This window comes from Gymnoscopelus braueri, assembly GCF_963280865.1.
Source record: "Gymnoscopelus braueri genome assembly, chromosome: 11".
In the NCBI taxonomy this organism is placed as follows: domain Eukaryota; kingdom Metazoa; phylum Chordata; class Actinopteri; order Myctophiformes; family Myctophidae; genus Gymnoscopelus; species Gymnoscopelus braueri.
The window spans coordinates 49,109,759-49,132,448 of record NC_137613.1 but is presented as its reverse complement, the minus strand read 5'-3'; the positions used below and the strand labels follow the sequence as shown (position 1 = coordinate 49,132,448).

The 22,690-nt window shown below is 41.7% G+C and overlaps 1 protein-coding gene across 1 annotated transcript in view; it reads left to right on the top strand.

Moving 5' to 3' along the window:
- LOC308094548 (receptor-type tyrosine-protein phosphatase U-like) overlaps window positions 1–22,690 on the top strand; it is a 166,384-nt gene that overhangs the window by 38,585 nt on the left and 105,109 nt on the right. Inside the window, exon 2 of the mRNA XM_080441272.1 lies at window positions 14,397–14,525. Coding sequence (XP_080297398.1) covers window positions 14,397–14,525 — 129 coding nt within the window. The remainder of the gene's footprint in view (window positions 1–14,396; window positions 14,526–22,690) is intronic.

The window sequence follows — 22,690 nt, the reverse complement described above, 5'->3', positions numbered from 1 at the left end:
AGATTTGAGTTAAAAAATCTTGTTTAAAAGAAATATAGGTATTCAAAGATTTGCACAAATGTCAAAAATAGCAGCTCTACAAGCTCGTAGCGCGGCACTCGGTGCCCCGCTACGAGCTTGTAGATCTGCTATTTTTGAATAGCGAAAGTATTACAAAATTATGGTTATAGCTAAAATATGAAATGGCACAGACGCGTTACCGGATTGAATGGGTTAAGGGAGTTGCTTCATCCCTGCTTGGCTCAGCAGTCACACATTTGCATAGCCGATGCCATCATGGCCTAGCTGTGCTGAAGAGCTGTAATGACTGGAGTGCAAAGTGCTTTCCGGGGGCGATGGATTTGTGTGGGTGAGGTTGAGCGTTCTGACATTATTCCGCACCTCCAGGTCTCTCTAACCCTCCCTCGGTCGGACGCGCTCGCTGAACGACAGCTAAAGCCTGTTATTCCACTCGGTGAACTTCCTTGACCCGTTCTCCGTCTTTCAAAGCGTCACCTTTTAACCTCTGACCTCTCTCCTGGCGCCGTTTCATGCAAAGGTCACGTAAAGAAGGAATGGAAAACGTTCTGCGCTTGGCATGGCGCTCGCTATACAATTTTTATTGAGGTATCTAATGAGCACAGAGGATGTTTTTGAACTGGGCGGCATGGGCTTTTATCTCAAGAACTGGTTGACAGGCTGCCAATCATTGTCAGTTTCACAATAACAGCCCATACTTACAGAAACGTTAAATGCATTCTTTGCCTCCCAGTGCGATGAATCCGCCAGCTGGAATCGTCGGACCAAGAAAGTAACGTAGATGCTTTCGGTGTGTGTGTGTGTGTGTGTGTGTGTGTGTGTGTGTGTGTGGGTGTGGGTGTGGGGGGGGGTGTGTGTGTGTGTGTGTGTGTGTGGAAGTTTGTTGAATAATGTCAATCTTTTGGATGTCTCATGGGTAAAGCTTAATTTCTAAATGAATGAATTAGGTTTAAGCCTCTTAGTAGGACTGCTATCATCATATATGGGGCTTTATTTGCACAAAGTTGTTAAACTGAAACTAGAACAGCTTACTTTGAAGTGGTCTCCTGTGTCTTCCATATGTCCACACACAAATTCTAGTGGGGAAATCTGTCTTCTTTCTACACGGGACGAGTTGGACCGTTTACAGCAGGGGTTCCCAAATGTGGGTTCGCAACCCCACTTGAGGTCGCGGGACACTGACGGTGGGGTGGCGAAATTCTTTTGGGTCATTAAAAATATTTTACAAAAAAGGAAATGAAATGAATGAAATACAATCTTTTACATTTTACCCATCTCATTAGGTACTGTAAATGTGATGATTGATTGAATTCTATATGAACGATGAAATTAAAGATTATTAACAGTACAAGTAGTAGGCCTACAGTCAAAAGTCATAGTAAAAGTAACACAATTTACACGTAAAAATTAAGTTTTTTAACCCAGGGTTAGGTGGGGTCGCGACTCGCGAGTCAATAACGCATTATTTTGGGGTCGCGGGCTGAAAAGTTTGGGAACCCATAGTTTACAGACTACTAGAGGCATACTTGATGTTCCCTCTTGACTAATGCTTGGCTGGCTGGAATGAGAGGATGAGGAAGAAACATAGGAAGGAAGGAAAGGATGAAGACTTCCAGGGGGCATCCTGGTCTTTGTTTGCTCTGGGAGGAGGTGGGGAGCTGTAATTAAAGCTCATTAAAGAGGAGAGCACTGATCGCTCTCACAGCGTTGTTCTCATCTCTGTGGTTATTATCAGCCACCATAATATGAGGCTGTGTGTGTGTGTGTGTGTGTGTGTGTGTGTGTGTGTGTGTGTGTGTGTGTGTGTGTGTGTGTGTGTGTGTGTGTGTGTGTGTGTGTGTGTGTGTGTGTGTGTACTGTTGCTTCTGTGTCTTTTTGATATATGTTGCAGTTGAGCTTTTGTTTTTACGTTTCACTGATCTCCTCTGAGGTGACACATAGAGGTTTTTATCTATCTGTCTCATAGCTGTGTTTGCCCAGTGAGGGTCTTTACAGTGTCAGGTCCATTTCACAGTAATGCAGGTCGGGCCCCTGCAGCTGGGCGGAGGAGACCCCTCGGTGAGAGCTGGAGCAGCAGGTGTCTGCTGTGCTGTGAGGGCTACAGAACTCAGGTGTGGAGTGGAGGGGTATTCACTCCCTGAGTGGCCACTTGTTATTCCATGGTTTCATGTTGTATTTTGCAAATACATAAATAAATAAAGAAGCACCACAGAATGATCTGTGTCAGAGCAGGCAGTGCAGAGGCCACCCACAGTGCAGCCTAGGACCCAGTGCAGAGCACACTGTGTGCCAGACGCGGCATGCAATCAGAGAGTCAAAGAAGACAAATAGAACCTCATCAAATCCCATGTAGGAATAAACATCAGCATCCTTCCTGATGACATGCACTCATTTCACACATAATTGACTTCAGTTCTGCTTTGAGCAACTCTCAATGTTTATTTTTACCATTTGATTGCATGGAAATCGACATTGTAGCCCTGGGCTGTCTGGCTGATGTGACATCAGGCAATCACACAATGTTGTGTAGGGCTGGTGAATAAAAATTTGAATATTCCTCGAATATGGGGAAAATATGTATATATATATTTTTTTTAATGTTTATTTGACAGGGACAATACAAAAAACAATGTATCAAGTTATAAAAACAAACAAAACATACCTTTTGTTGGATCCGAGCACTCAATACATTGTTTTTTGTATAGTTTCTGTAAATTTTTTTTTTAATAATGTATGTAATAATAATAATAATAATAATAATAATAATAATAATAATAATAATAATAATAATATTCAAATATATTCGAATATCTGCCAATTTTTAAGACCAATATTCGAATATCATTTCTGAGGAAAGTTGCCAGCCCTAATGTGAAGCCAAAAAAATAAAATGAAGATGTCAGGTTTTATTAATTCGTATTTAGTATTGTTTGGTTTGTATAATTTTGCACACAATTGCACACAATCATTATGAAAGACATAATGCACAATATTGTGTAACCTCGTTCACAATCATATAGGGCCTTCAAGTAATGCATTTAGGTCAGCCCTCATATGAATGCTCCTCTGTTGGAGGGCACCTTCTAAAGCAGCCTTCCACACGGTGGCAAAAACGCCTCATCTCTGTTGATAAAATGTTCATATGCTGCAATGGTACCTTCAGCACATGATCCACCCCTAGACCCCTTCCTGCACACAAAGATCAGCTGATCCGTCCATTCGACACGCTGGCCATCGCTCCAAGATTCCTAGACTCTTCTCCCTCTTGGCTCCCAAGCTGTGAAATGACCTCTGTCTCTCAGTCAGGACTGCAGACTCACTTCCCCGTTTTCTGCCGCAGTCTGAGAATTCACCTCTTCAGACTCCAGACTTTTACTTGTATCAGAATACAAGTAAAAGTCCGGAATTCAAAATTTAAGTATTGGTATCAAAATGTACTTAAAGCACCAAAAGTAAAAGTACTCGATATGCAGAATGTCCCATTTCACAAGTTTTCAAATGTATAAAATGTATAAAAATCCTTTGTAAATAGCAGATCTACAAGCTCACAACTTGTGAGCTTGTAGATTTTTGTGAGCTTGTAAATATTTTCAAATTGACAAAGTTTAAATAGGGCTGAAGTGGTTTTGTAATAATCTAAATCTACTAAGTAACTTCAGTAGTGACTAAAGTTTTCAAACAATAAGAGTAAAAGTACAATATTTGCCTCCGACATGTAGTGGAGTAGCAGTAAAAGTATTGCAAATTGGAAATACTCCAGTAAAGTAAAAGGACCTCAAAATTGTACTTAAGTACAGTACTTGAGTCCACGTACTTACTTTCCACCACTGCCCCCTAGCACTCCTCATTCCGTGTATAAGTTCTTGTTTTGATAGATAAATAAATATACTGCCAGATATGTTGGTTACTTGTTCACATACAGTATGGTATGTATGTTATTTAGATAGACATAGTGTTTGCTTGTCCATATATGCTAAGAGTTTTATTTAGATTGCATGTTGTTTTAGACAGATGGTCGGTTTGAGGTTCGTCTATGTATAGTTATTTAGTAATAGTTTTTTCTTTGCACTCTATCTCTATTTACTTGGTCGTTAGTTGACTATGGTTCATGCCACAATGTAGGATAAGAGCGTCTGCTATTGTAAATTGGTTGTAATTGCGCCGCTTTTCTGTATGTGGGAAAGTAATACAGGTGGAAGATCAGGTTGATTTTAGTGTTGTCTGTTTTTATTAATCAACTTCCATTCATCGCTCCCTCTCCTGTCAGCGTATCTAACAAAGCATTAACTGGTTAACCCGTTAAGACCGGGAACGCATCCGTGTGTCATTTTAGATTTTTAGCCATAACCATGATTTTATACTTTGCCTATTCAAAAATAGCAGATCTACAAGCTCATAGCGAGTGCCGCGCTGCGAGCTTGTAGATCTGCATTTTTTAAAAAGTCTTTGAATACATGTATTTTTGGAAGCAACATTTTTAACTCAAATCTTTGCTTCTGGGGGGGGGGGGGGATAACGACATAAGTTTTTCAGACAACTGTTAGGATTTAGAAGACATTTGTAAAGATTTGCACACATTTTCACGATTTCCCCCCCAAAAAGTGTAATAGCCAAAGACATCTAAAAATGACACAGATGCGTTCCCGGTCTTTATGGGTTAAGCAGTTCCGGTGGGTTTTTAGAGAGAGCCTTCGGAGTAGTGGGAGGTGAGGGCATCGTAATTGATGTCTCCAGTGGAGGCAGAATGTGAAAGATGGAATGATAAATGAACAGATAGAGGCTCCACTAATGAGAAGTATCTGCACCGGACACAGTGGCTGCTTCCCTTTTCCACCTCAACAAATTGTGGGCTGATAATTGATGAATCTACCTGCCATGTCGCTTCGATCAAGGTTAGAGTTTTTTCTTCTCTTTTTTTCTCCAGGCCAGAATACAACCTTGCTTCATCCATCTCAAACTTTTCAAAGTGTTCTCACAATGCCACACATTTTGTACAGTACAGTATGTGTGCTGTAGTACCCCTGTGGATCAGTAGGGAATGATACTGTACCACAGTGGATCAGTAATTTCACACATCACCCTATGCCCCACGGTGACAATCTTAGCACATGCTCCAGCTCAGAATTGGAATGGTGCCGCATGCGGGTCACAAAGGAAATTAGACTTTGCGACTATACAGTATGTTTTTGCACTGCTTTTATTTACTTTTAATTTAATTGTATTATTATTATTATCATAATTGTTATTTGTTTCTTTCCTTTCTTTGTAGTTATTATTTTCTCTGAAAAGCCTTGAGTTGCACATCCTGTATGAATTCTGTTATAGAAATTGATTTTCATTGATTAATAGTTCTTAATAGCTCGGCCCTGGGCTCCCTAGGCTGGTGAGGGGAGTGTAGCGCCCAGGATCACTTAGAAAATTGGCACCGGGTGAAAAAAGGGTTACAAAATCGTGGAATAAAAAATGTAAGAGTTAAAAATAATAAAAAAAGCAAGGGCTACATCATGTCAGAGATGCATATTTACTTGTTAATGACCATTTTATGAAGACAACAGTTACTATACATTTACTTTGTGATAAAGGAGATGTTTCCCATCAATCACAACACAAGCACAGATACTATCTGCAATCAAATGCTTAAATTATGATAAATGGTATCTGTAGCTCTTAAAAAACAGACAAATTCTAAGTTTACCTGCTCTGATATTTGCGACAGGGGGGAGAGAGATATGAAATTGCAGGAGAGAGCGAGTGGGAAGGACATGCAGCAAAGGGCCTCGGGTCTCTCGAACGTGGGTCGGCTGCGCAAACGACTGAGCCTTCATACTGTATGGTATGTGCTCATTGTGCTGTACCAGATGGGCCACCGTCAGTGCACTTTGTAATGCATATGAATATAGTTCAAATGCTGTATGTTCGACGCTTTAGTTGATTGAACACGTAGATTGAAATGCAGTTTTTGTTTCACTGACTTTTGTCATCCTCTTGCTGTCACACTGTTCTCTCCTCCTGCTCTCGGGTTTATGGGAGAGAAGTGCGGTTGTTATTATTAATGGTCTTTAACCCATTCAATCCGGGAACGCATCTGTGTCATGTTAAATAGCAGATATACAAGCTCATAGCGCCGCTCATAGCAGCCGCTATGTAGATACAAATACATATCTAAAAAATGTTTTCTAAATCCTAACAGTATATGTTGCCATAGCAGTGGTGCTCCAACTTTTCCATGTCAAGGACCCCCAAAATGATATGTATTTGGCCGCGGACCCCCATCTCAAAATATGTTGTTCCAGGGACCCCCAGAAGCACAAATCGGAGAGAAAAATGTTCACTTTAAAACATATATATATATAGATTCAAAGATTTACACAAATTGTCCACGATTTTTAAAAAAATAGCCAAATAAATCTTAAAATGACACAGACGTGTTCACTCACGGTCTTAATGGATTAATGCCTTTTAAAGATTCAGGGGTTGGATGAGGCCGCTGCTGATGGCTCTGTATTGATGAGGAGCGTCTCTCCTCCTATACAGTATAGTGCCTCCTCCTCGTAATAAGTAAACTTGTCAAGAAGCTGATGCATGGCCTGCACTCGCCTCAATGCAAATCACACCGCAACCGGGCTTTATCTGCAACCAAACAGAAGACTCAGTCAGAACATTCAGGTTTCTGGGTCCCATCAGACCTTCCTGCTGTGAGGTCTGGAAAGCTGTGATTAAACCGATGCCAGTGAGCTGTGCTGCTCGTTCTTTCTGATGGTTTGCCTGAGGGAACAGAACTATCGTTCATCAAAAGAACTTCAACACGAGATCTGCCCCCAGGTTTCACTTAGTCAAGTTTAAACAGTCAAACAGTCATGAGATGAGACAACCATTTAATGGCCTTTTCATTTATAATACATCTGAACTAGGTTTCAGTCCCAGGATTTGGTGACAGAGGTTGTCCTGGAGAGATGTTTTACTATTCGTTAGAGAGCTAGGCCTTTTTGTATAGAATTTGTGTAATTTTAATCCTTCAAATAGATTTATTCCCTCTAATACTATAAGTAATTTAATAAGTAAATATATAAGTACAAAATTCTGACTTTGTATCTTGAAAGTGGTTTATTATTTGTTTTGCATTTTTTCCTCTATCTTTACTAAGCTTCCTTGAAGGCTGCCCTATAAGGTGTAAAATAACTGATTTGCTACAAACTTTAACCATCATTATTTTGCAATAACAAGCTAAAATGGATTAATTTAGGTGAGAATTGTGGCAAGTATCCAAACTAAAGGAGAATTCTCAATGTTATCGTTATGCTCAATCTTATTTTGATATCCTTACCAGCCAATTAAACAATAGGCATCAACTAACTAACTACAGTAATTAAGTAAGTAAGTAAGTAACTAATTAACTGACTGACTTTAACTAGGCATCTACACTGAAAATAATATGAGGACAGAGCAGAAATCCATAGAGGCTTTGCAGTAATAATTCTGCTCAGCATTAATCGTTCATATCCATATCGCTCATAATGAAAGACAATCTCTGAGAGAATTGCAGGCATCCAGACAGACAGAGCTGAAGGCAGGCTGGGTTCATTATATCTGAGCACCTATTGTTACTGTGCTGTTCACATTCTGTGCTAATCAGTGTTCTGCTAGTGAGTGTAATTGTGAATGTTTGAGTATCTACTACATTCTACACTAACATCTGTACACATGATGAAACTGAATGAAACATGATGAGAAACCCGCCCCCCTCTCAGTGCTCTTTGATTACTTCTCTGTGTTTTAGAAATCCTTTGAAAAGTCTTTCACTCGACGTCCCATCATCATATCCAGCCGTTTCTCTAATCCGTCCTCTACTCCTGCTGTTAGAGAGCCCTTCACACAGCTCACATCTTCTAATTTATATATCCCTCCCGCTAGGATAATGTTACTGTATATAATCTATATATCCCACACTCTAGGGTAAAATGCTACTCTGTATAAGAGGACTGTGGTGTAAAAAGTACTCAAATGTTTTACTTAAGTAAACGTATCAATACTGCAATGTAGAAGTACTCTGTTACAAGTAAAATTCTGGAATAAAGAATTTACTTGAGTAAAAGTACGAAAGTATTGGTATCAAAATGTACTTGAAGTACCAAAAGTAAAACTAAAATGTTTGAAAATAGCAGATCTACAAGCTCACAATGCGTCGCATCGTGACGTGTTGTGAGCTTGTAGATCGGCTATTTTCAAATAGCCTATGTATAAAATAGGGCTAAAGTGGTTATTGTATGTTTTATAATGTAATAATGTACACCTGCAAAGTAACTAGTAACTAAAGTTTTCAAATAATTGTAGTGGAGTAAAAGTACAATATTTGCCTCTGAGGTGTAGTGGAGTAGAAGTATAGACAATTGGAAATATTTCAGTAAAGTAAAAGTACCTACAAAATGTACTTAAGTACTGTACAGTACCTGAGTAAATGTACTTAGTTACTTTACACCACTGATAAGAGGACTGTGTGTTCTCTCTCCCTTTCAATCTGTATGTATTTTATGATGTATATCTGGACAGTAGGCTGTAGTCAGGTTAGTGATGTTCAGTGTTAAAGACAGTGCACGCTATCAGTCAGGTTAGTGAGGTTCAGTGTAAAAGCAGGTTGGTGCTGGACAAATGCATCTGGGGGCCCATCATAGAGATTTGAGCACTGCTTCCTCTATGAATCACCCTCCAGGGCCTCTTATGGCTGTTCAGGCTTGATTTATTCAAAAATTATTCTATATTCTCAAGTTGAAAATGCCTTACTTTTGAGAGTAAAAAGGTATACATTCAGATGTCATTCAGGTGACAAATTCAGTTGCCAAATATGTTCACATATACAAGGAATTTCACTTACAATACATCGTACTAGGGCTGTGCGATGTGACACATTGTGAGCTTGTAGATCAGCTCTTTAAAAAAAAAATCACGCCACCATTGGATGGCGAATAATGAAGAATAATACAGGGTTAAAGGAGGAGTTCACCCAAAAAATTACTTATTTTCTATCAATTACACACCCCATGAAGCCTTGATTTCATGGATTTATTTTTGTTTTTGTGGCATTCCTAAGACAATAATTTGATGACTGTGTGTATTTCCGGTAGGAGACACAAATAATCTACTTTGTGTCTCCTACCGGATACATTAGCCGGTAGGAGACGGGAATCAAATTATTAGCTTAGGAATGCGACAAAAACAAAAAATAATCCATGGATTCAAGGCTTCATAGGGTGTGCAATTGATAGAAAATAAGTCATTTTTTGGGTGAACTCCTCCTTTAATGGTTAATCAGACTAATTTAGTCGATTATAAAAAATCTATGAGAATTTGTTTTGTGTCGATTCGTTGAAATGTCACAAAAAAACACACATTAACTAGAAAAAGTGCTCCTCGGAGCACAGGTCTCCGCCAGGTCAGGTATGTTATTGTGGCCTCCTGGTGGCGCTATAATAGACCAATGTGAAAGTTGTGCCATTTATTCCTAGGCCTTTCACGGCAAGCGGACACTGCATTCATGATTTGGGGCATTTTGTTCCAAAAATGTGTTTTGCTAAATTAGACCTGCTGGTGGCGCTATAACAGGCCAATGTGAAAAGGGTGGCATTTCTTCCTCGGCCTAGTGGGAATGTGTGTGTGAAATTTCACGGAAATTGCAAGCTGCATGCATAATTTGAGGCCTTTTGTTCAAAACGGCCCAATCCTGCAAACTTTGGAAGCCAACCTTAGCCAATCAGGATGGAATATGGGAAATCGGACAAATCCGTGTTGATCACATGACTATAGAGATACTGTGTACCGATTTGCATGATGTTTGGATAAAATCTGTAGGAGTAATGTCAAAAAATAGATTTTGCACAAATCGGCCTCCTGGTGGCGCTATAACAGACCTGTGTGAAAAATTTGGGGCAGAGGTTTTGAATTGGCATCCAGGGAGTGTGTGTGCACAATTTCGCAGCGACCGGGCCAACGGTGCCGGAGATTAGCTGCTAACGGACAGATGGACACACACACACACACACACACGGACGTACGGACGGACAGGGAGTAAAACATACTCTCTCGCCATGCCTTTCGGCCTGGCGGAGACAATTAACCTACATGAGCAATATTAAGCCGGTTATTGGCCCAAAAATTCGGTTTAGACATTTTCATTGCCCACCCAGCCCTACATTGTACTCTACTACATTTGTTCTCAGACATAAAAGCAGCGAGACGAGATAAAAGGTATAAAAGCATGACAAAAGCAAAGTCGCCAAATTCTGAATTCAGTCTAAAATTCCGTCAAGAGTTTTCTGGGTGGCCGTTTTGACCGCAGTTCTTTTAACAGAGATCGCATCAGTCTGATCCTGCATCATGAACTGTCAACTGAACACAAAAGCGACGGCGGTGAGGAAAAACTCACGTTCAACAGGATGAAACCTCAAACAGAAACGTGGCTCTATGTGGACTGTCACGTCCTAGGGCAGCTGTATTGACTGGTTGGGTTGAGAGACAGAGAGAGAGATGTACATAAAAAAAACAATGACGGCTAAGAAAGAAAGAAAGCTTAAAGATGGATTTATGCTGGCTAGATAAAACAGAGAGACTCTTAAGATGTATGGAAGTTGAGATGTTTGGGGAGCGTCTGAGCGTGGCGTGACGCTGACATCAGAGCAGAGAAGCTCTCCACATATCCAAGACCTGCTAGTCTCTTACTAGCTGGAGCTCTTGTTCTACAAATTGCCTCGTCTACCTTTTTAAAGTGGAGAACAATCGATTCGCTCACACAGATTTACAGTATTTATCCCCTCTCTGGTCCCGAGAGACTTGTCAGCCGTGACAGTTTCTCTCACTGATGTTATTTTGGGTCTGTGGGTCCAGAGGTGGACCTGTGTGTGTGTGTGTGTGTGTGTGTGTGTGTGTGTGTGTGTGTGTGTGTGTGTGTGTGTGTGTGTGTGTGTGTGTGTGTGTGTGTGTGTGTGTGTGTGTGTGTGTGTGTGTGTCTGTGTTGCAGAACAATGCTTTGGAACTGTACTCTTCCTCTTGTTATCTCTTGTGATGAGCAATTACCTACCACTCTAAAAGTGGTATTTATTTTTTACTGTGGTGGTTGTTGGATGTTAGTCATGTTCTCTGCTGTTGTGAAAAGCACAAGTAATTCACTGCCAAAGTCATTAGCACTTCACTTTGTGCAGAACTGACATATTCATTATCATTTCATGTATTTTTAAGTAAACGCCAAACAACAACCACTCAGCACCACTCCAAACAGAAACACACACACACACACACACACACACACACACACACACACACACACACACACACACACACACACACACACACACACACACACACACACACACACACACACACACACACAATGCGTGATGCTTTTCTAATTACAAGGGCTTGCCCTCCCATCGCCAGAGAAGCTAATTTGGGGAATGGGAGGAGAACATGGCGCCTCCTGAAAGCAGAGTCTTAACACCTTTACCGCCGGGCCCGTAGTTCTACGGGCCGTTAAATCCAACGGTTAAGCGCCGAGCCCGTAGTCCTACGGGCTGCGGTCTTTTCGCGCATGCGCGGTCCGGGTGCACTTTCGGAATTTTTTTGATCCACTTCCGTTTCCGGTTTGATGACAGGAAATAGAATTATTTGGGATCCGGTTTCGACGATCACGCCCGCTCCCATTCTACAGACGAAACTGAAACTCAATTCTCTTCCTGTAGTTTTTTCTCCTCGCATTTCACTGTTTAACGTAATCCGCTCTAACTACAGTCATGGAAGTCCGTTTGACACGCGGTCTTCACTGGGAGATACAGGGAGATCTCGCGGATGTAAACAGACCGTTCACGGCTCAATCTTAAGGATTTTAACAAGATCTATGGCGACATGAAAAAAACAAAAAAACAACAAAAACACCTTGGCACTGGTGAGTACATTATGAGATTAACCTCTGGCGGTGGATGTGTTAATGAGGGGAACCAGTGGAACGTGTCTGATGGTGGCATTTCATTTCTTCTCTCTCTCTCTTTCTCTCTCCATGCAGAGAAGGAGGTCTCTCGCCACAGAGCCCTGCTCCACCACTCACACCATCTCACCCTCACACAGCTGCATGGACACCACTACGGCCAATTAAATACTCTGAAACAAACAGGCACCACCTACTTCAGGCATGGAGGAAGTGTTTGTGTGTGTGTGTGTGTGTGTGTGCGTGTGCGTGCGTGCGCGTGTGTGTGTGTCTGTGTGTGTTACATTCCATAAACACAACCTGCTTCGGGCATGTAGGAAGACTGTGTGTGTTTTGTTTGTCAGCAGGAATGGTGGAAGTGGCATATTCCAAAAATAGGTAATGCAGAAAGTGAAAACGTACTCTACATTAGTACGCAAAACAGATCTTTGTGAACAAAAACAGCCCCAAAAACATGGAAGTTAACGTCCGAGGAGAAGGTGTGTGTATCCCTAGATGGGATACGTTTAAAGTGGAGTCTGGCACGGAGTCAGAGAGAGTCTTTAACACCAGCAGAGCTGCTGTCTAGTGTTAATGTGATCACTTAGAGAACAGAACAGGGTCCTGGGACTTTGTGCTGCCCAGGGCACAGCGACATAGACCGCCAGGACGGAACACCCAGCCAAGGTCAAATTGGCCAGGCCACTGTGTGTGTGTGTGTGTGTGTGTGTGTGTGTGTGTGTGTGTGTGTGTGTGTGTGTGTGTGTGTGTGTGTGTGTGTGTGTGTGTGTGTGTGTGTGTGTGTGTGTGTGTGTGTGTGTGTGTGTGTGTGTGTGTGTGTGTGTGTGTGTGTGTGTTTGTGCGGGGCGGTATATGCTCCTCTGCATAATCCTTATAACTCATTACTACAGTACGGTGCCAGGAGGTGTTCACCTGCGGCTAAAAGTGTGAATTTATTTTTGCAACGTTTTGACCTCAAGAGGACTTTGTCAGGTACACGAATAAGAGCATATAAAGTGGTGGGTACATACTGTATGGAGACCAAGGCATTTATTTTAAAAGGAAGAGACGCTCGGGTGGCGCAGTGGTGAAGTCCCTGCCCACCACCACGGAGGTTGTGGGTTCGAATCCACCGTGGTGCATCCGGCTTTGTCGAGCGTCTACGCGAACACAGTTGGCCCGTGTTCGGGGGAGGGAAGCCGGACGGGGAGGCTGATATTGATCCTTGCACGTATTCCTACGGGCAGGGAGCGGCACCTGTCAGTGGGGAGTGTTGGGCGGGAGGAGTAGGACGAAGGTTCTACGTCCTCCTGGTGGGGGCTCCTCACTGGCAGGTGAGTCAGTAGGATACGACAGCTGTGACAACACAAAAATGTGTGTGGGGGAGGAATCAATTGGCATAACGAAATAAATTGGGGAGAAAAAGGGGTAAAAAAAATAAATTAAAAATGTGTGTAACAGAGTAAATCGAGATCATACTGTACCTAACTTACCCCATATTCTTGTGATGTATCATTACTGGATGGATGATAATACGTTTTCCTTTGAAACGGGGTGCAAATTTGACCCACTCTCTTCCAGAGAACTAATTTGAACAAAACGCTGATGTGCATCTTTCGATTCTTTTGACAAAGAGACGTACTACAGGACAACAAGGTCGCGTTAACAGCCTGTGGATTGTGTGGAATGAACCACCCAGTGAGAAGGTAGAATAGACGGAGCTGGGTCACCTTGACAGACTTGAGTCCTGCTGCGTTCAATGTTCTCCTCCTCCTCTGGCTTCTGTCATCTGTACAGTCCTTGTCATTTCCTCACCACAGGGCTAATTGAACCAAATGGAATGGAACTGTTAAAGTGTGGCTGCAGCCACGGCCAACAGCCTCGCTCTGACCATTACATGTGATTTAGCTTTTAGCTGGAAGGATTGTGTAGGATGTGATGTATGGAGGTAATTTACCGAGGGGCCTGTGGCGGTGTCAGTTGTTCCATCATGTGCTGCTGTTAAGCCATTCAATCCGGGAACGCATCTGTGTCTGTGTCACAGCTCCCTGTGGTGCATGAACCCCCCACCACTATTGTGTGGGGTGGGTCTATGATGGACCCACCACGCACAATAGTGGTGGTCCCCAGGTTGCTCTTAGTCAGGATGGTGGTCCCTGAGTCAAGATAAGTTGAAAACCCCTGCTCTATTGCATAATTATTTTTTTTTGCATGATTTGACTGAGAGATTGGCAGTCGAATTAGCAGTCGAATCAGACTGATTCGACTGCCAATCTCTCAGCCGAATCATGCTATCATTTCTTTTTTTGTTGCATGATTCGAGTACCAGTCGACAACAGGCAACATTTGGCCAACCAGATTCGACTATATCAATTCTCAGTTGGGGACAGGCCTACCATTTACCCGTGCGTTTCTCTGTCCCTCTCTCCAGCTGGCTGCACGTTTGACGAGCACTCTGAGTCCAACTCGTGTGAGTACCGCCAGGGACAGGAAGACGACTTTGACTGGCAGCTGATCAGAACCTACAACTGGCCACACTCCACTCCTGACCTTCTACCAGGTAGGTTATGAAAACATTTACGCTCGTGATCACTCCACTCCTGACCTTCTATGAGTTAGGGTTGAAAACATTTATACATGATCATTATGATCCCCACGTGCAAATGTACGAGGCAGGTTATGAGAACATTAATAATTATCGCCCACATTATGTGTAAGTTGAAAACCTAACCACTTAACGCCCTATTTCTATACCGTACTCAAAGCTTATGGAATCGTTTGAAATATAGAAGTGGATTTTTCTAACTGGAAGTGCTTGGACAATATCATTGAACTTGGGTGCACGGGTCATTTTTAAACCATTGATTTACACACACAGTGATAATAAAACAGGATTTCTGCTGGCTTTCTTTGCTATTTTGATCGATTTAAATGTCCTCTCTGTCTCTTTTTGTAGACACACACACACACACACACACACACACACACACACACACACACACACACACACACACACACACACACACACACACACACACACATGCAAAAACACTGTGCACAAGAATCAGAATCAGTTTTATTGTCACATCACAGGTTTACAAGGTAAAGAAGTGGGTGAAATTCGTTTTTGTACATCGTTCCCATCGCAACGTTAATTTCCATAGAAAGAAGAGGGGGGGGGAGAAGAAGAGGGGTGGGGGGCAAGTGGGAAGGAGATCAAAACAAGAGAGCAACAGAAGGCCAGACAAGTTATCTACATATTTACAAAGTACCTGAGATAATAAAAAACTAAGGTGCCTGAGCATAGCAGCAATGTATGTATACTGTGCATGAAACTGTTTAAATAGTGAATGTCACAGGCAGCATGCTCTCTGTAGAGATGTTCAGAACCAGTGCATCTGCTGTGTTGTGTCCATGTCATCACATCACATACTTGATTCCATCCCTGATTCCTAGTGGATTGTTGTGCCAGCCTCACATCCTGGTGTGAACACTGTGAATTATAGGTTGTTGGTGCAGCAAACTGCAAGACTAGTGCAAAAGAGGACTGCTCAGGAATGACGAAGTGCAGACGTCCTGTGTGTGTGTGTGTGTGTGTGTGTGTGTGTGTGTGTGTGTGTGTGTGTGTGTGTGTGTGTGTGTGTGTGTGTGTGTGTGTGTGTGTGTGTGTGTGTGTGTGTGTGTGTGTGTGTGTGTGTGTGTGTTATCAAGTGCTTGTTCCGCTGTTATGCACACACACACCCCTCTCTGGAGGCACACTGGTACGTTAACAAAACTCCCTGGGATTGGTGGAGAGACACGGGTCAAAGGCCACTGCTGATTACACCTCCTGGTTGTCCTCAGGGCCCGGCAGCTCAAAACAGAACGGGGACATTATTTATCTTGTGTCATCATCTTTCACGCAATGCAGGGTTCCTACGCTGTCTGGAGAAATATCACAATATGATTTAGATCATTTGGTTTGGGGTAGCGTGGGGTGGGGGGGTGTACTATTTATTTGTAACGTATTTCGACCCATATGTAATCAGTGTTTTTGTGCCTCTCTACATGGTTAAACACATTCCATGGGGCATAAACATAATGTACACTATATTATACTGTAGGTCTCCTCTCCTCACTGTGCAGCCGCAACTACCTTATGAGCTCTAAACCTCTGCCTCTGAATTATTTCCTCATCTTCCAAAATAGAACAAAGCAGAGGGCTTGATGTCTGCTTGGCATTTAGAGAGAGAGAGAGAGAGAGAGAGAGAGTTATTTTGCCCAGTGCAGTCAGTGTACAGTGAATTTCTCTTGGTTCAGGTGTTGGGTTCAGTGGTTCCTATTTGTCACACAGGGCTTTTCCTAGTCACAGCAGAATGGTTCTGAGCTCGGTAAATAACCCATCTATTTGCATTTCCATTTGCACATGGCTAGGTGCTGTTTGGCGCAGAAGGGTTTAAACCATGAGGCCCATTCCTGGATTTTCTGCTCGGTTGCCTATAACCGTGCTTAATGCGGCCAAAGTGTGCCTGTGGGAGGGCTTAATGATGCAGGTATTCACTGATTGCCGTGTGGTAGGAAAACTACGGCTAATGATGTGAGCGTCGAACACTAAAAGCTCCAAATGCATGTGTGAATAATTATTTCTGCAGGGCAGTTGGAGAGAGAATACATAGAGGATCACATTCATTGTTACGTATAGACTCTCAACTGCATATTATCTCATGATTGATACCAAACAGTTGTGTGAAAAATAATCAACACTGCACTTTCATGCCAGTCTGAAACAGTCCATTACGCTATGAATCTGATCTGATATATTTTACACCATTGCATTCATACAGGCATTATCCACAACTTGCGATATCGAGACAGAAATGGCTAAAATGTTTACCTGGACCTCATTCTGCATTCTGTTTTTAACAAAACTCTAATAGAATAGAAATGGTCACTTAAATGTGACCATTAAAATTCCTACCCTTGTGCAGTAGAGATCTTAGGAAGATTTGCCATTTGAAAATATCATGAGTTTGTATTTGTCTGCAACTAAGTAGAGTTAAACATGTACAGCCGCATGATGACCACACCTGTTGTGTGGTCCACTTAACTGAAAGCAGGAAATATTAGACTACCGTAGTAGACTTATAACATTACATTAAGAAACAAGTGGTTTTCAATTATTCATTGAGTGGCTGAGACATGGTGGTGGAAGGATTAGCAGTAAATTGATGATAATCTTTGATTTACCTCGTTAATATTTAATTAATCAACACTGCAGGATGATTATGGACTGTTAGGGTATTAAGCCTATTAAACATGTCATTTCCCCATGGAGACATAACTTAAAATAAATATAAATATATTACTAAAATAGTAGGTAATTAGTTTGTCATAAGTGGACAATGCAGCCTTTTCCCCCCTAACTGAATTAATGTGGCCCCCAAAAGGTTGATATTCGTATAATAAATATTATGCGTTGAACGGCTCAATTAATTCCCCCCTACATTTAATTACTGTAGCTAAATCTAAAATATTTGTGTTAAAGGAAAATAGCCTCATTCTCTGGAAATGCATTATCCAGATATTAACTTATAGCAATAAACCTTGTAGCATAGTGATAACATGCACGGTCAAACACGTCACAGCTGCTACAATGTCATTGTACTGTAGATGCATAGATCTCACCCAGAATGTTTGAATTCCTCCAGAGCTGCTAAAGCCACTGCAATTGAGACAACAGCTTAGTTTATTGGGCTCCAACGGATCAATAGTATTGATTTGCGCCCACAAACCAACGGAATACCAATGACATGAACCAGTGCAGCTGAAAAGGAACACTTGATGATCTCAGCCTTCTACTTTAGTCTGGCCACTGTTCAGACCATGGGAGGTTCAGGTTAGAGTTGGTTCCTATCTAATTTCGTACCTTCCTGACATTTCAGTTGGGGTATATAAGGTGAAAAGCTGAGCTGCTGGTGATAGAAGTCATTGTAGCATGTACGACATTGTCTAGCCAACCTTAATATGCAATTAACCTACTTGGACAAGTCTCGCTGGGTTCAGATAATTGTTAATGAATAAGTGGGCTTCTCCGATTGATTCAGCACAGCTAGCTGGCTGGAGGACACGAAGAGGATGGGCGGGGGGGGGCAGTTGAATAAAATCATGTGGACAATAAACTGATTTTGTAGTTGGAATAAGTCATCTCAGGTTAAAGTTATATGCTGCAATATTTGTATGTATTGTTGACGGTATTGAGAATCATACCGTGGGTTTTTACCTCTGTATATATCATAATATACCAAAGCCCAGTTCAGGTATCTGATGATTTGGATCACCAGAAGAACGCAGACAGACATCTCTTTTATATGAGCAGTGTTTCCACTGCTGATGTGACAGGGATAACACACAGCTTAGTCCTCTCCTGGACTACAATTAGATTTGCCCGTTTATATAGCTTTTATATAGATTGTGCCCAATCTATATAAAAGCAGCATGGTATTCAGCTGCTCCCCATGCAGACCGGCTAGGTCCAAACATTTTAGCATTTTTAATCTGTACGGCCAGGTCACAATAAAGGCTTTTTAATTATATTCGCATTCCTCCTCCTGATACTTTTTTTGAGTTGACTTATTTGACTTGAAACCTTTTTGCTCTTTGGGGAGCAAAACTTCTTCCAGCTGGTTCGGTGTTGGGCGATCTTCTCTTCTTCCTTCCAAGATGTTCTTTTTTCTCTGAGTTCCGCCTCGACAGACCTTTTCCAGCTGTTTCTGGGTCTTCCTGGTTTTCTTTCCCCCGGAGGGTTCCAGGTTAAGGCACTGTCTGGGTGTGAGGGGTGATTTCCTCAAGGTGTGCCCAATCCAGCCCCATTTCTTGCGTTTAATTTGGGCACACCCACTTATTGTGTCAGTTTTTGGACACACCCACTTATTTGTGTATCCCAAAGGTCAAATTAGCCTTTGTGATTTTGGGGGATGAACAATTACCTCAAGAACAGATTTATTGTAATATCACTTATATGCCGATATCTCATTTGGCTGACCAGTTGAATCACTTTTAAACCAATTTTTCAGTGATTCTTTTCCCCCCGTAGTTACTGCACTTTGGGTTAGCACAGGGCAGCATAGATGAGCTGTATTTGTATTCGCCTCCACATTGAAAAATGTTATCAGAACTACTATAAGTCAGTCTAAGAATTCTTCAAGCTATGAATATCTCCCCATCATAAGGATCTCCTCCCAAACGTCTCTCCCAGGGCTCAACGTGATGCTCATTTGCCTCAGCAGAACTTCAAACGAGTTTGTGGCGAGATCCCCATCCCTGACTCATGGGTTTAGGGGTGGGATTTCTCCTGAACTGCGCTGATGATTCAACGCCGATGACTTTGAATGAATTTGGCCGCGGACCCCCATCTAAAAATATTTTGTTCCAGGGACCCCCCAGAAGCAAGATTTGAGTTTAAAAATGTTTGCTTTAAAATAATATATATTCAAAGATTTGCACACATTTTCACGATTCAAAAAACGATTCAAAAATAGCAGATCTACAAGTTCATAGCGCGGCACTCGGTGCCGTGCTATGAGCTTGTATATCTGCTATTTTTGAATAGCCAAAGTGTAAATTCTGCTTTTTACTCAAATAAAAAATGACACAGATGCGTTCCAGGTCTTAATGGGTTAAAGAATGTGATCTGAAACACCAGTTTATACTAGTTGTGTGATCGCAGCTCAGAACTAATCAGCAGAGACAGAATGACTCTTTACATTGAAATGACATATTAACCCCGGAGCAGTGAATTTCTCTCCTTGCCCAGTGCTCGGGTGAAAAAGCTAATGAGCCTGTTAATTGATCAGGCAAACACTTGTTAATTTGCTTTTGATTGGGGTTCAATTACCATCATAAGAGGGCTAAATTGCTCTGTTTGTCAGTGCCATGGATCTCATAGATTAATGACATTACCTCAGATGGTTCTTAAATCACATTGAGAGTAGTATCTGTTTTTCTTCTTTCTTTTTAGGTAAAAGTTGTACTTTTACTGTCAGTTTGATTGGTTCGCTAGGAACTCCTCTGAACTTTGAGGCGAGTGGTCATTTTACAGAAGAACGATCTCACTTGATTTTATCAGCCTCCTGGGAAAGTCCAGGGTGAAGAAGCGTGTGTGTGTGTGTGTGTGTGTGTGTGTGTGTGTGTGTGTGTGAGCGTGTGCGTGCATGTGCGTGGTGCACTGGATGAGTGAAACCTAATTAAAACCAAGAACACCCTACTATGTGCTGAAGAGGAAAGTGAAAAGATAGAAATAGAGAAATAGGAAAAATATTTTTGGGGGCCAGGGTACACCAGACATGTCCAAACATAAGGGAAGATTCAGAAGCGATAGGCAGCCAGCCAGACGGCTTGTTATTCTCCGGCAGTACATTGATGATATGAGCTAAAGAAAAACAAACGTTCAGAAAGTTCGATTAAATGAATCCTCTCTCTTTTTCTTATCACTGATCAGTTCAGAGCTGTGTGCCCCTGCTGACGTTTTAAGTTAACTGCTAGCCTGGGTTATCTGGAGAGTTGGCTGCTAGCCTGGTTTATCTGGAGAGGTGGCTCAAAGCCTAATGTGTTAGCTAGAGCATTGGTTCTCAAACGTTTTCATGTGCAGGACCCCCAAAATGATATGTATTTGCCCGCGGACCCCCATCTCAAATATTTTTGTTCCAGGGACCCCCAGAAGCAAAGATTTAAGTTACAAATGTTCGCTTTAAAAATATGTATATTCAAAGGTTTGCACAAATTTTCACGATTTTTCAAAAATAGCAGATCTACAAGCTTGTATATCTGCTATTTTTGAATAGCCAAAGTATAAAAGGTTAAAGTGGTTAAAATTATTATGATGCTATATTAACACATTTTGCTGGGGACCCCCTGGAACCCCCCTCACAGACCCCTGGGGGTCCCCGGACCCCACTTTGAGAACCAATGAGCTGGAGAGAAATGAAATGATTCTGACAACGACACATGATGATTGGCTCATCGTGAGAACAAACAAATAATTAGGTCTAGTCTGCATTGTCTTTGTAGAACTCTCGCTGTCCACTCTAATCAGTTTGATCTTGTAATAAACATTCATGGATGAGAAACGAAAGGGGGAAAGGGTGCCCCAAAAACATTGTTTTGTTAAAGTTTGTTTTCATTTTAAGTTGAGGGTCATGTCCTCACATCCACATGTTCTTCTATTTCTGTTTCTGTAGGTAAGTAAGCCTAGCAGTGCTATAAAGTAACTAAGTACATGTACTCAAGTACTGTACTTAAAGTTGTACAATGCAAATTCACAACTAACGATTTTTAGCAACCTCTGCTGGTCACTACCGTCACTGCATACAATTTCCGTGGTCCTCGATTACCCAGAATTCCATTCGTTTTCACCGGAAGCCGGAAGCGTTTCAAAAAGCGATCTTTTAATTGTTTTATACTATCTACGGATCGTTTCTCTTAGCCAGTGGAGCATTAGTTACCATGAGCTGTGCTTTCTTTTTCTGTTCTTTTTCGATCTTCTAATCCTACATTCTCTTAAAATCAGCGTGAGGTTCATTTTTGTTATTAGCGCGATAGTTCCTGGCCAAACAGGAAACCGTTGCGGTAGTTCCTGGCCAAACAGGAAACCAGTGCATTTCCACCTCCGTTTTCCGGCCAGATGACGTCATTTCCCCGGGAAAGTCCCCCCAGTCCACGTTCAATATAAAATATATAAATAAAAGGCTTCCGGGGGTGAAATTCATGGAGTGGGTGTTGTGAAACTTTTGCCACTCACAAAAGATATACAATTTAACTTTAGTTTTGTTGAAAACGTTACCTAGTATGCCTTTAAGTACGATTTTGAGGTATTTTGACTTAACTGGAGTATTTCCAATTTTCTGTACTTTTACTTCTACTACTTCTCAGAGGCAAATATTGAACTTTTACTCCACTACAATTATTTGGAAACTTTAGTTACTAGTTACTTTGTAGATTTCGATTATTATATAAAAAAAAACATTAACCACTTCAGACTTATACATATCTACAAGCTCGTTGTGAGCTTGTAGATCTGCTATTTTCTAAGTATTGTATACACATGATAACTTGTGAAATGGGACATTGTGCACAATGAGTACTTTTAGTACTTAAGTACATTTTGATGCCAATACTTTTGTACTTTTCCGCAAGTAAATTTTGAATTCCGGACTTTTACTTGTAACAGAGTATTTCTACACTGCAGTATTGATCCTTTTACTTAAGGAAAACATTGGAGTACTTTTTCCACCACTGAGCGTGACGCTAGTATGTCACAGGGACTTACCCCCAATCCAACCCTTGATGCTGAGTGCCAATCAGGGAAGCATTGGGTCCCATTTTTAGAGTCTTTGATATGACCCGGCCGGGGATCGAATTCCCGACCTCCCAGTCTCAGGGCGGACCCTCTGAGCTGGTTGTTTCTAATAGGATACTAATATGACCCACTGTAATTAACCTCTCTCTAATGACTGACCCGTGGAGGACAGTTTATCACAGGGAACAGAGAGCGGCATTCTGTCAGTGACGACCCCATGAAGACACCTCTTAGTCACCTGAATCATTCTGTCAGAGCAACAATTACTGTTGTTTACTCCCACTTATGAATGACACACTCCAATTATCCCCATGCCGCCATTCCTACTTCAGTTTTAGTCCTGCTCGTGTGCCCTCTGTGACATTATGCAAACAGGGGGGTCAATTGTGTTG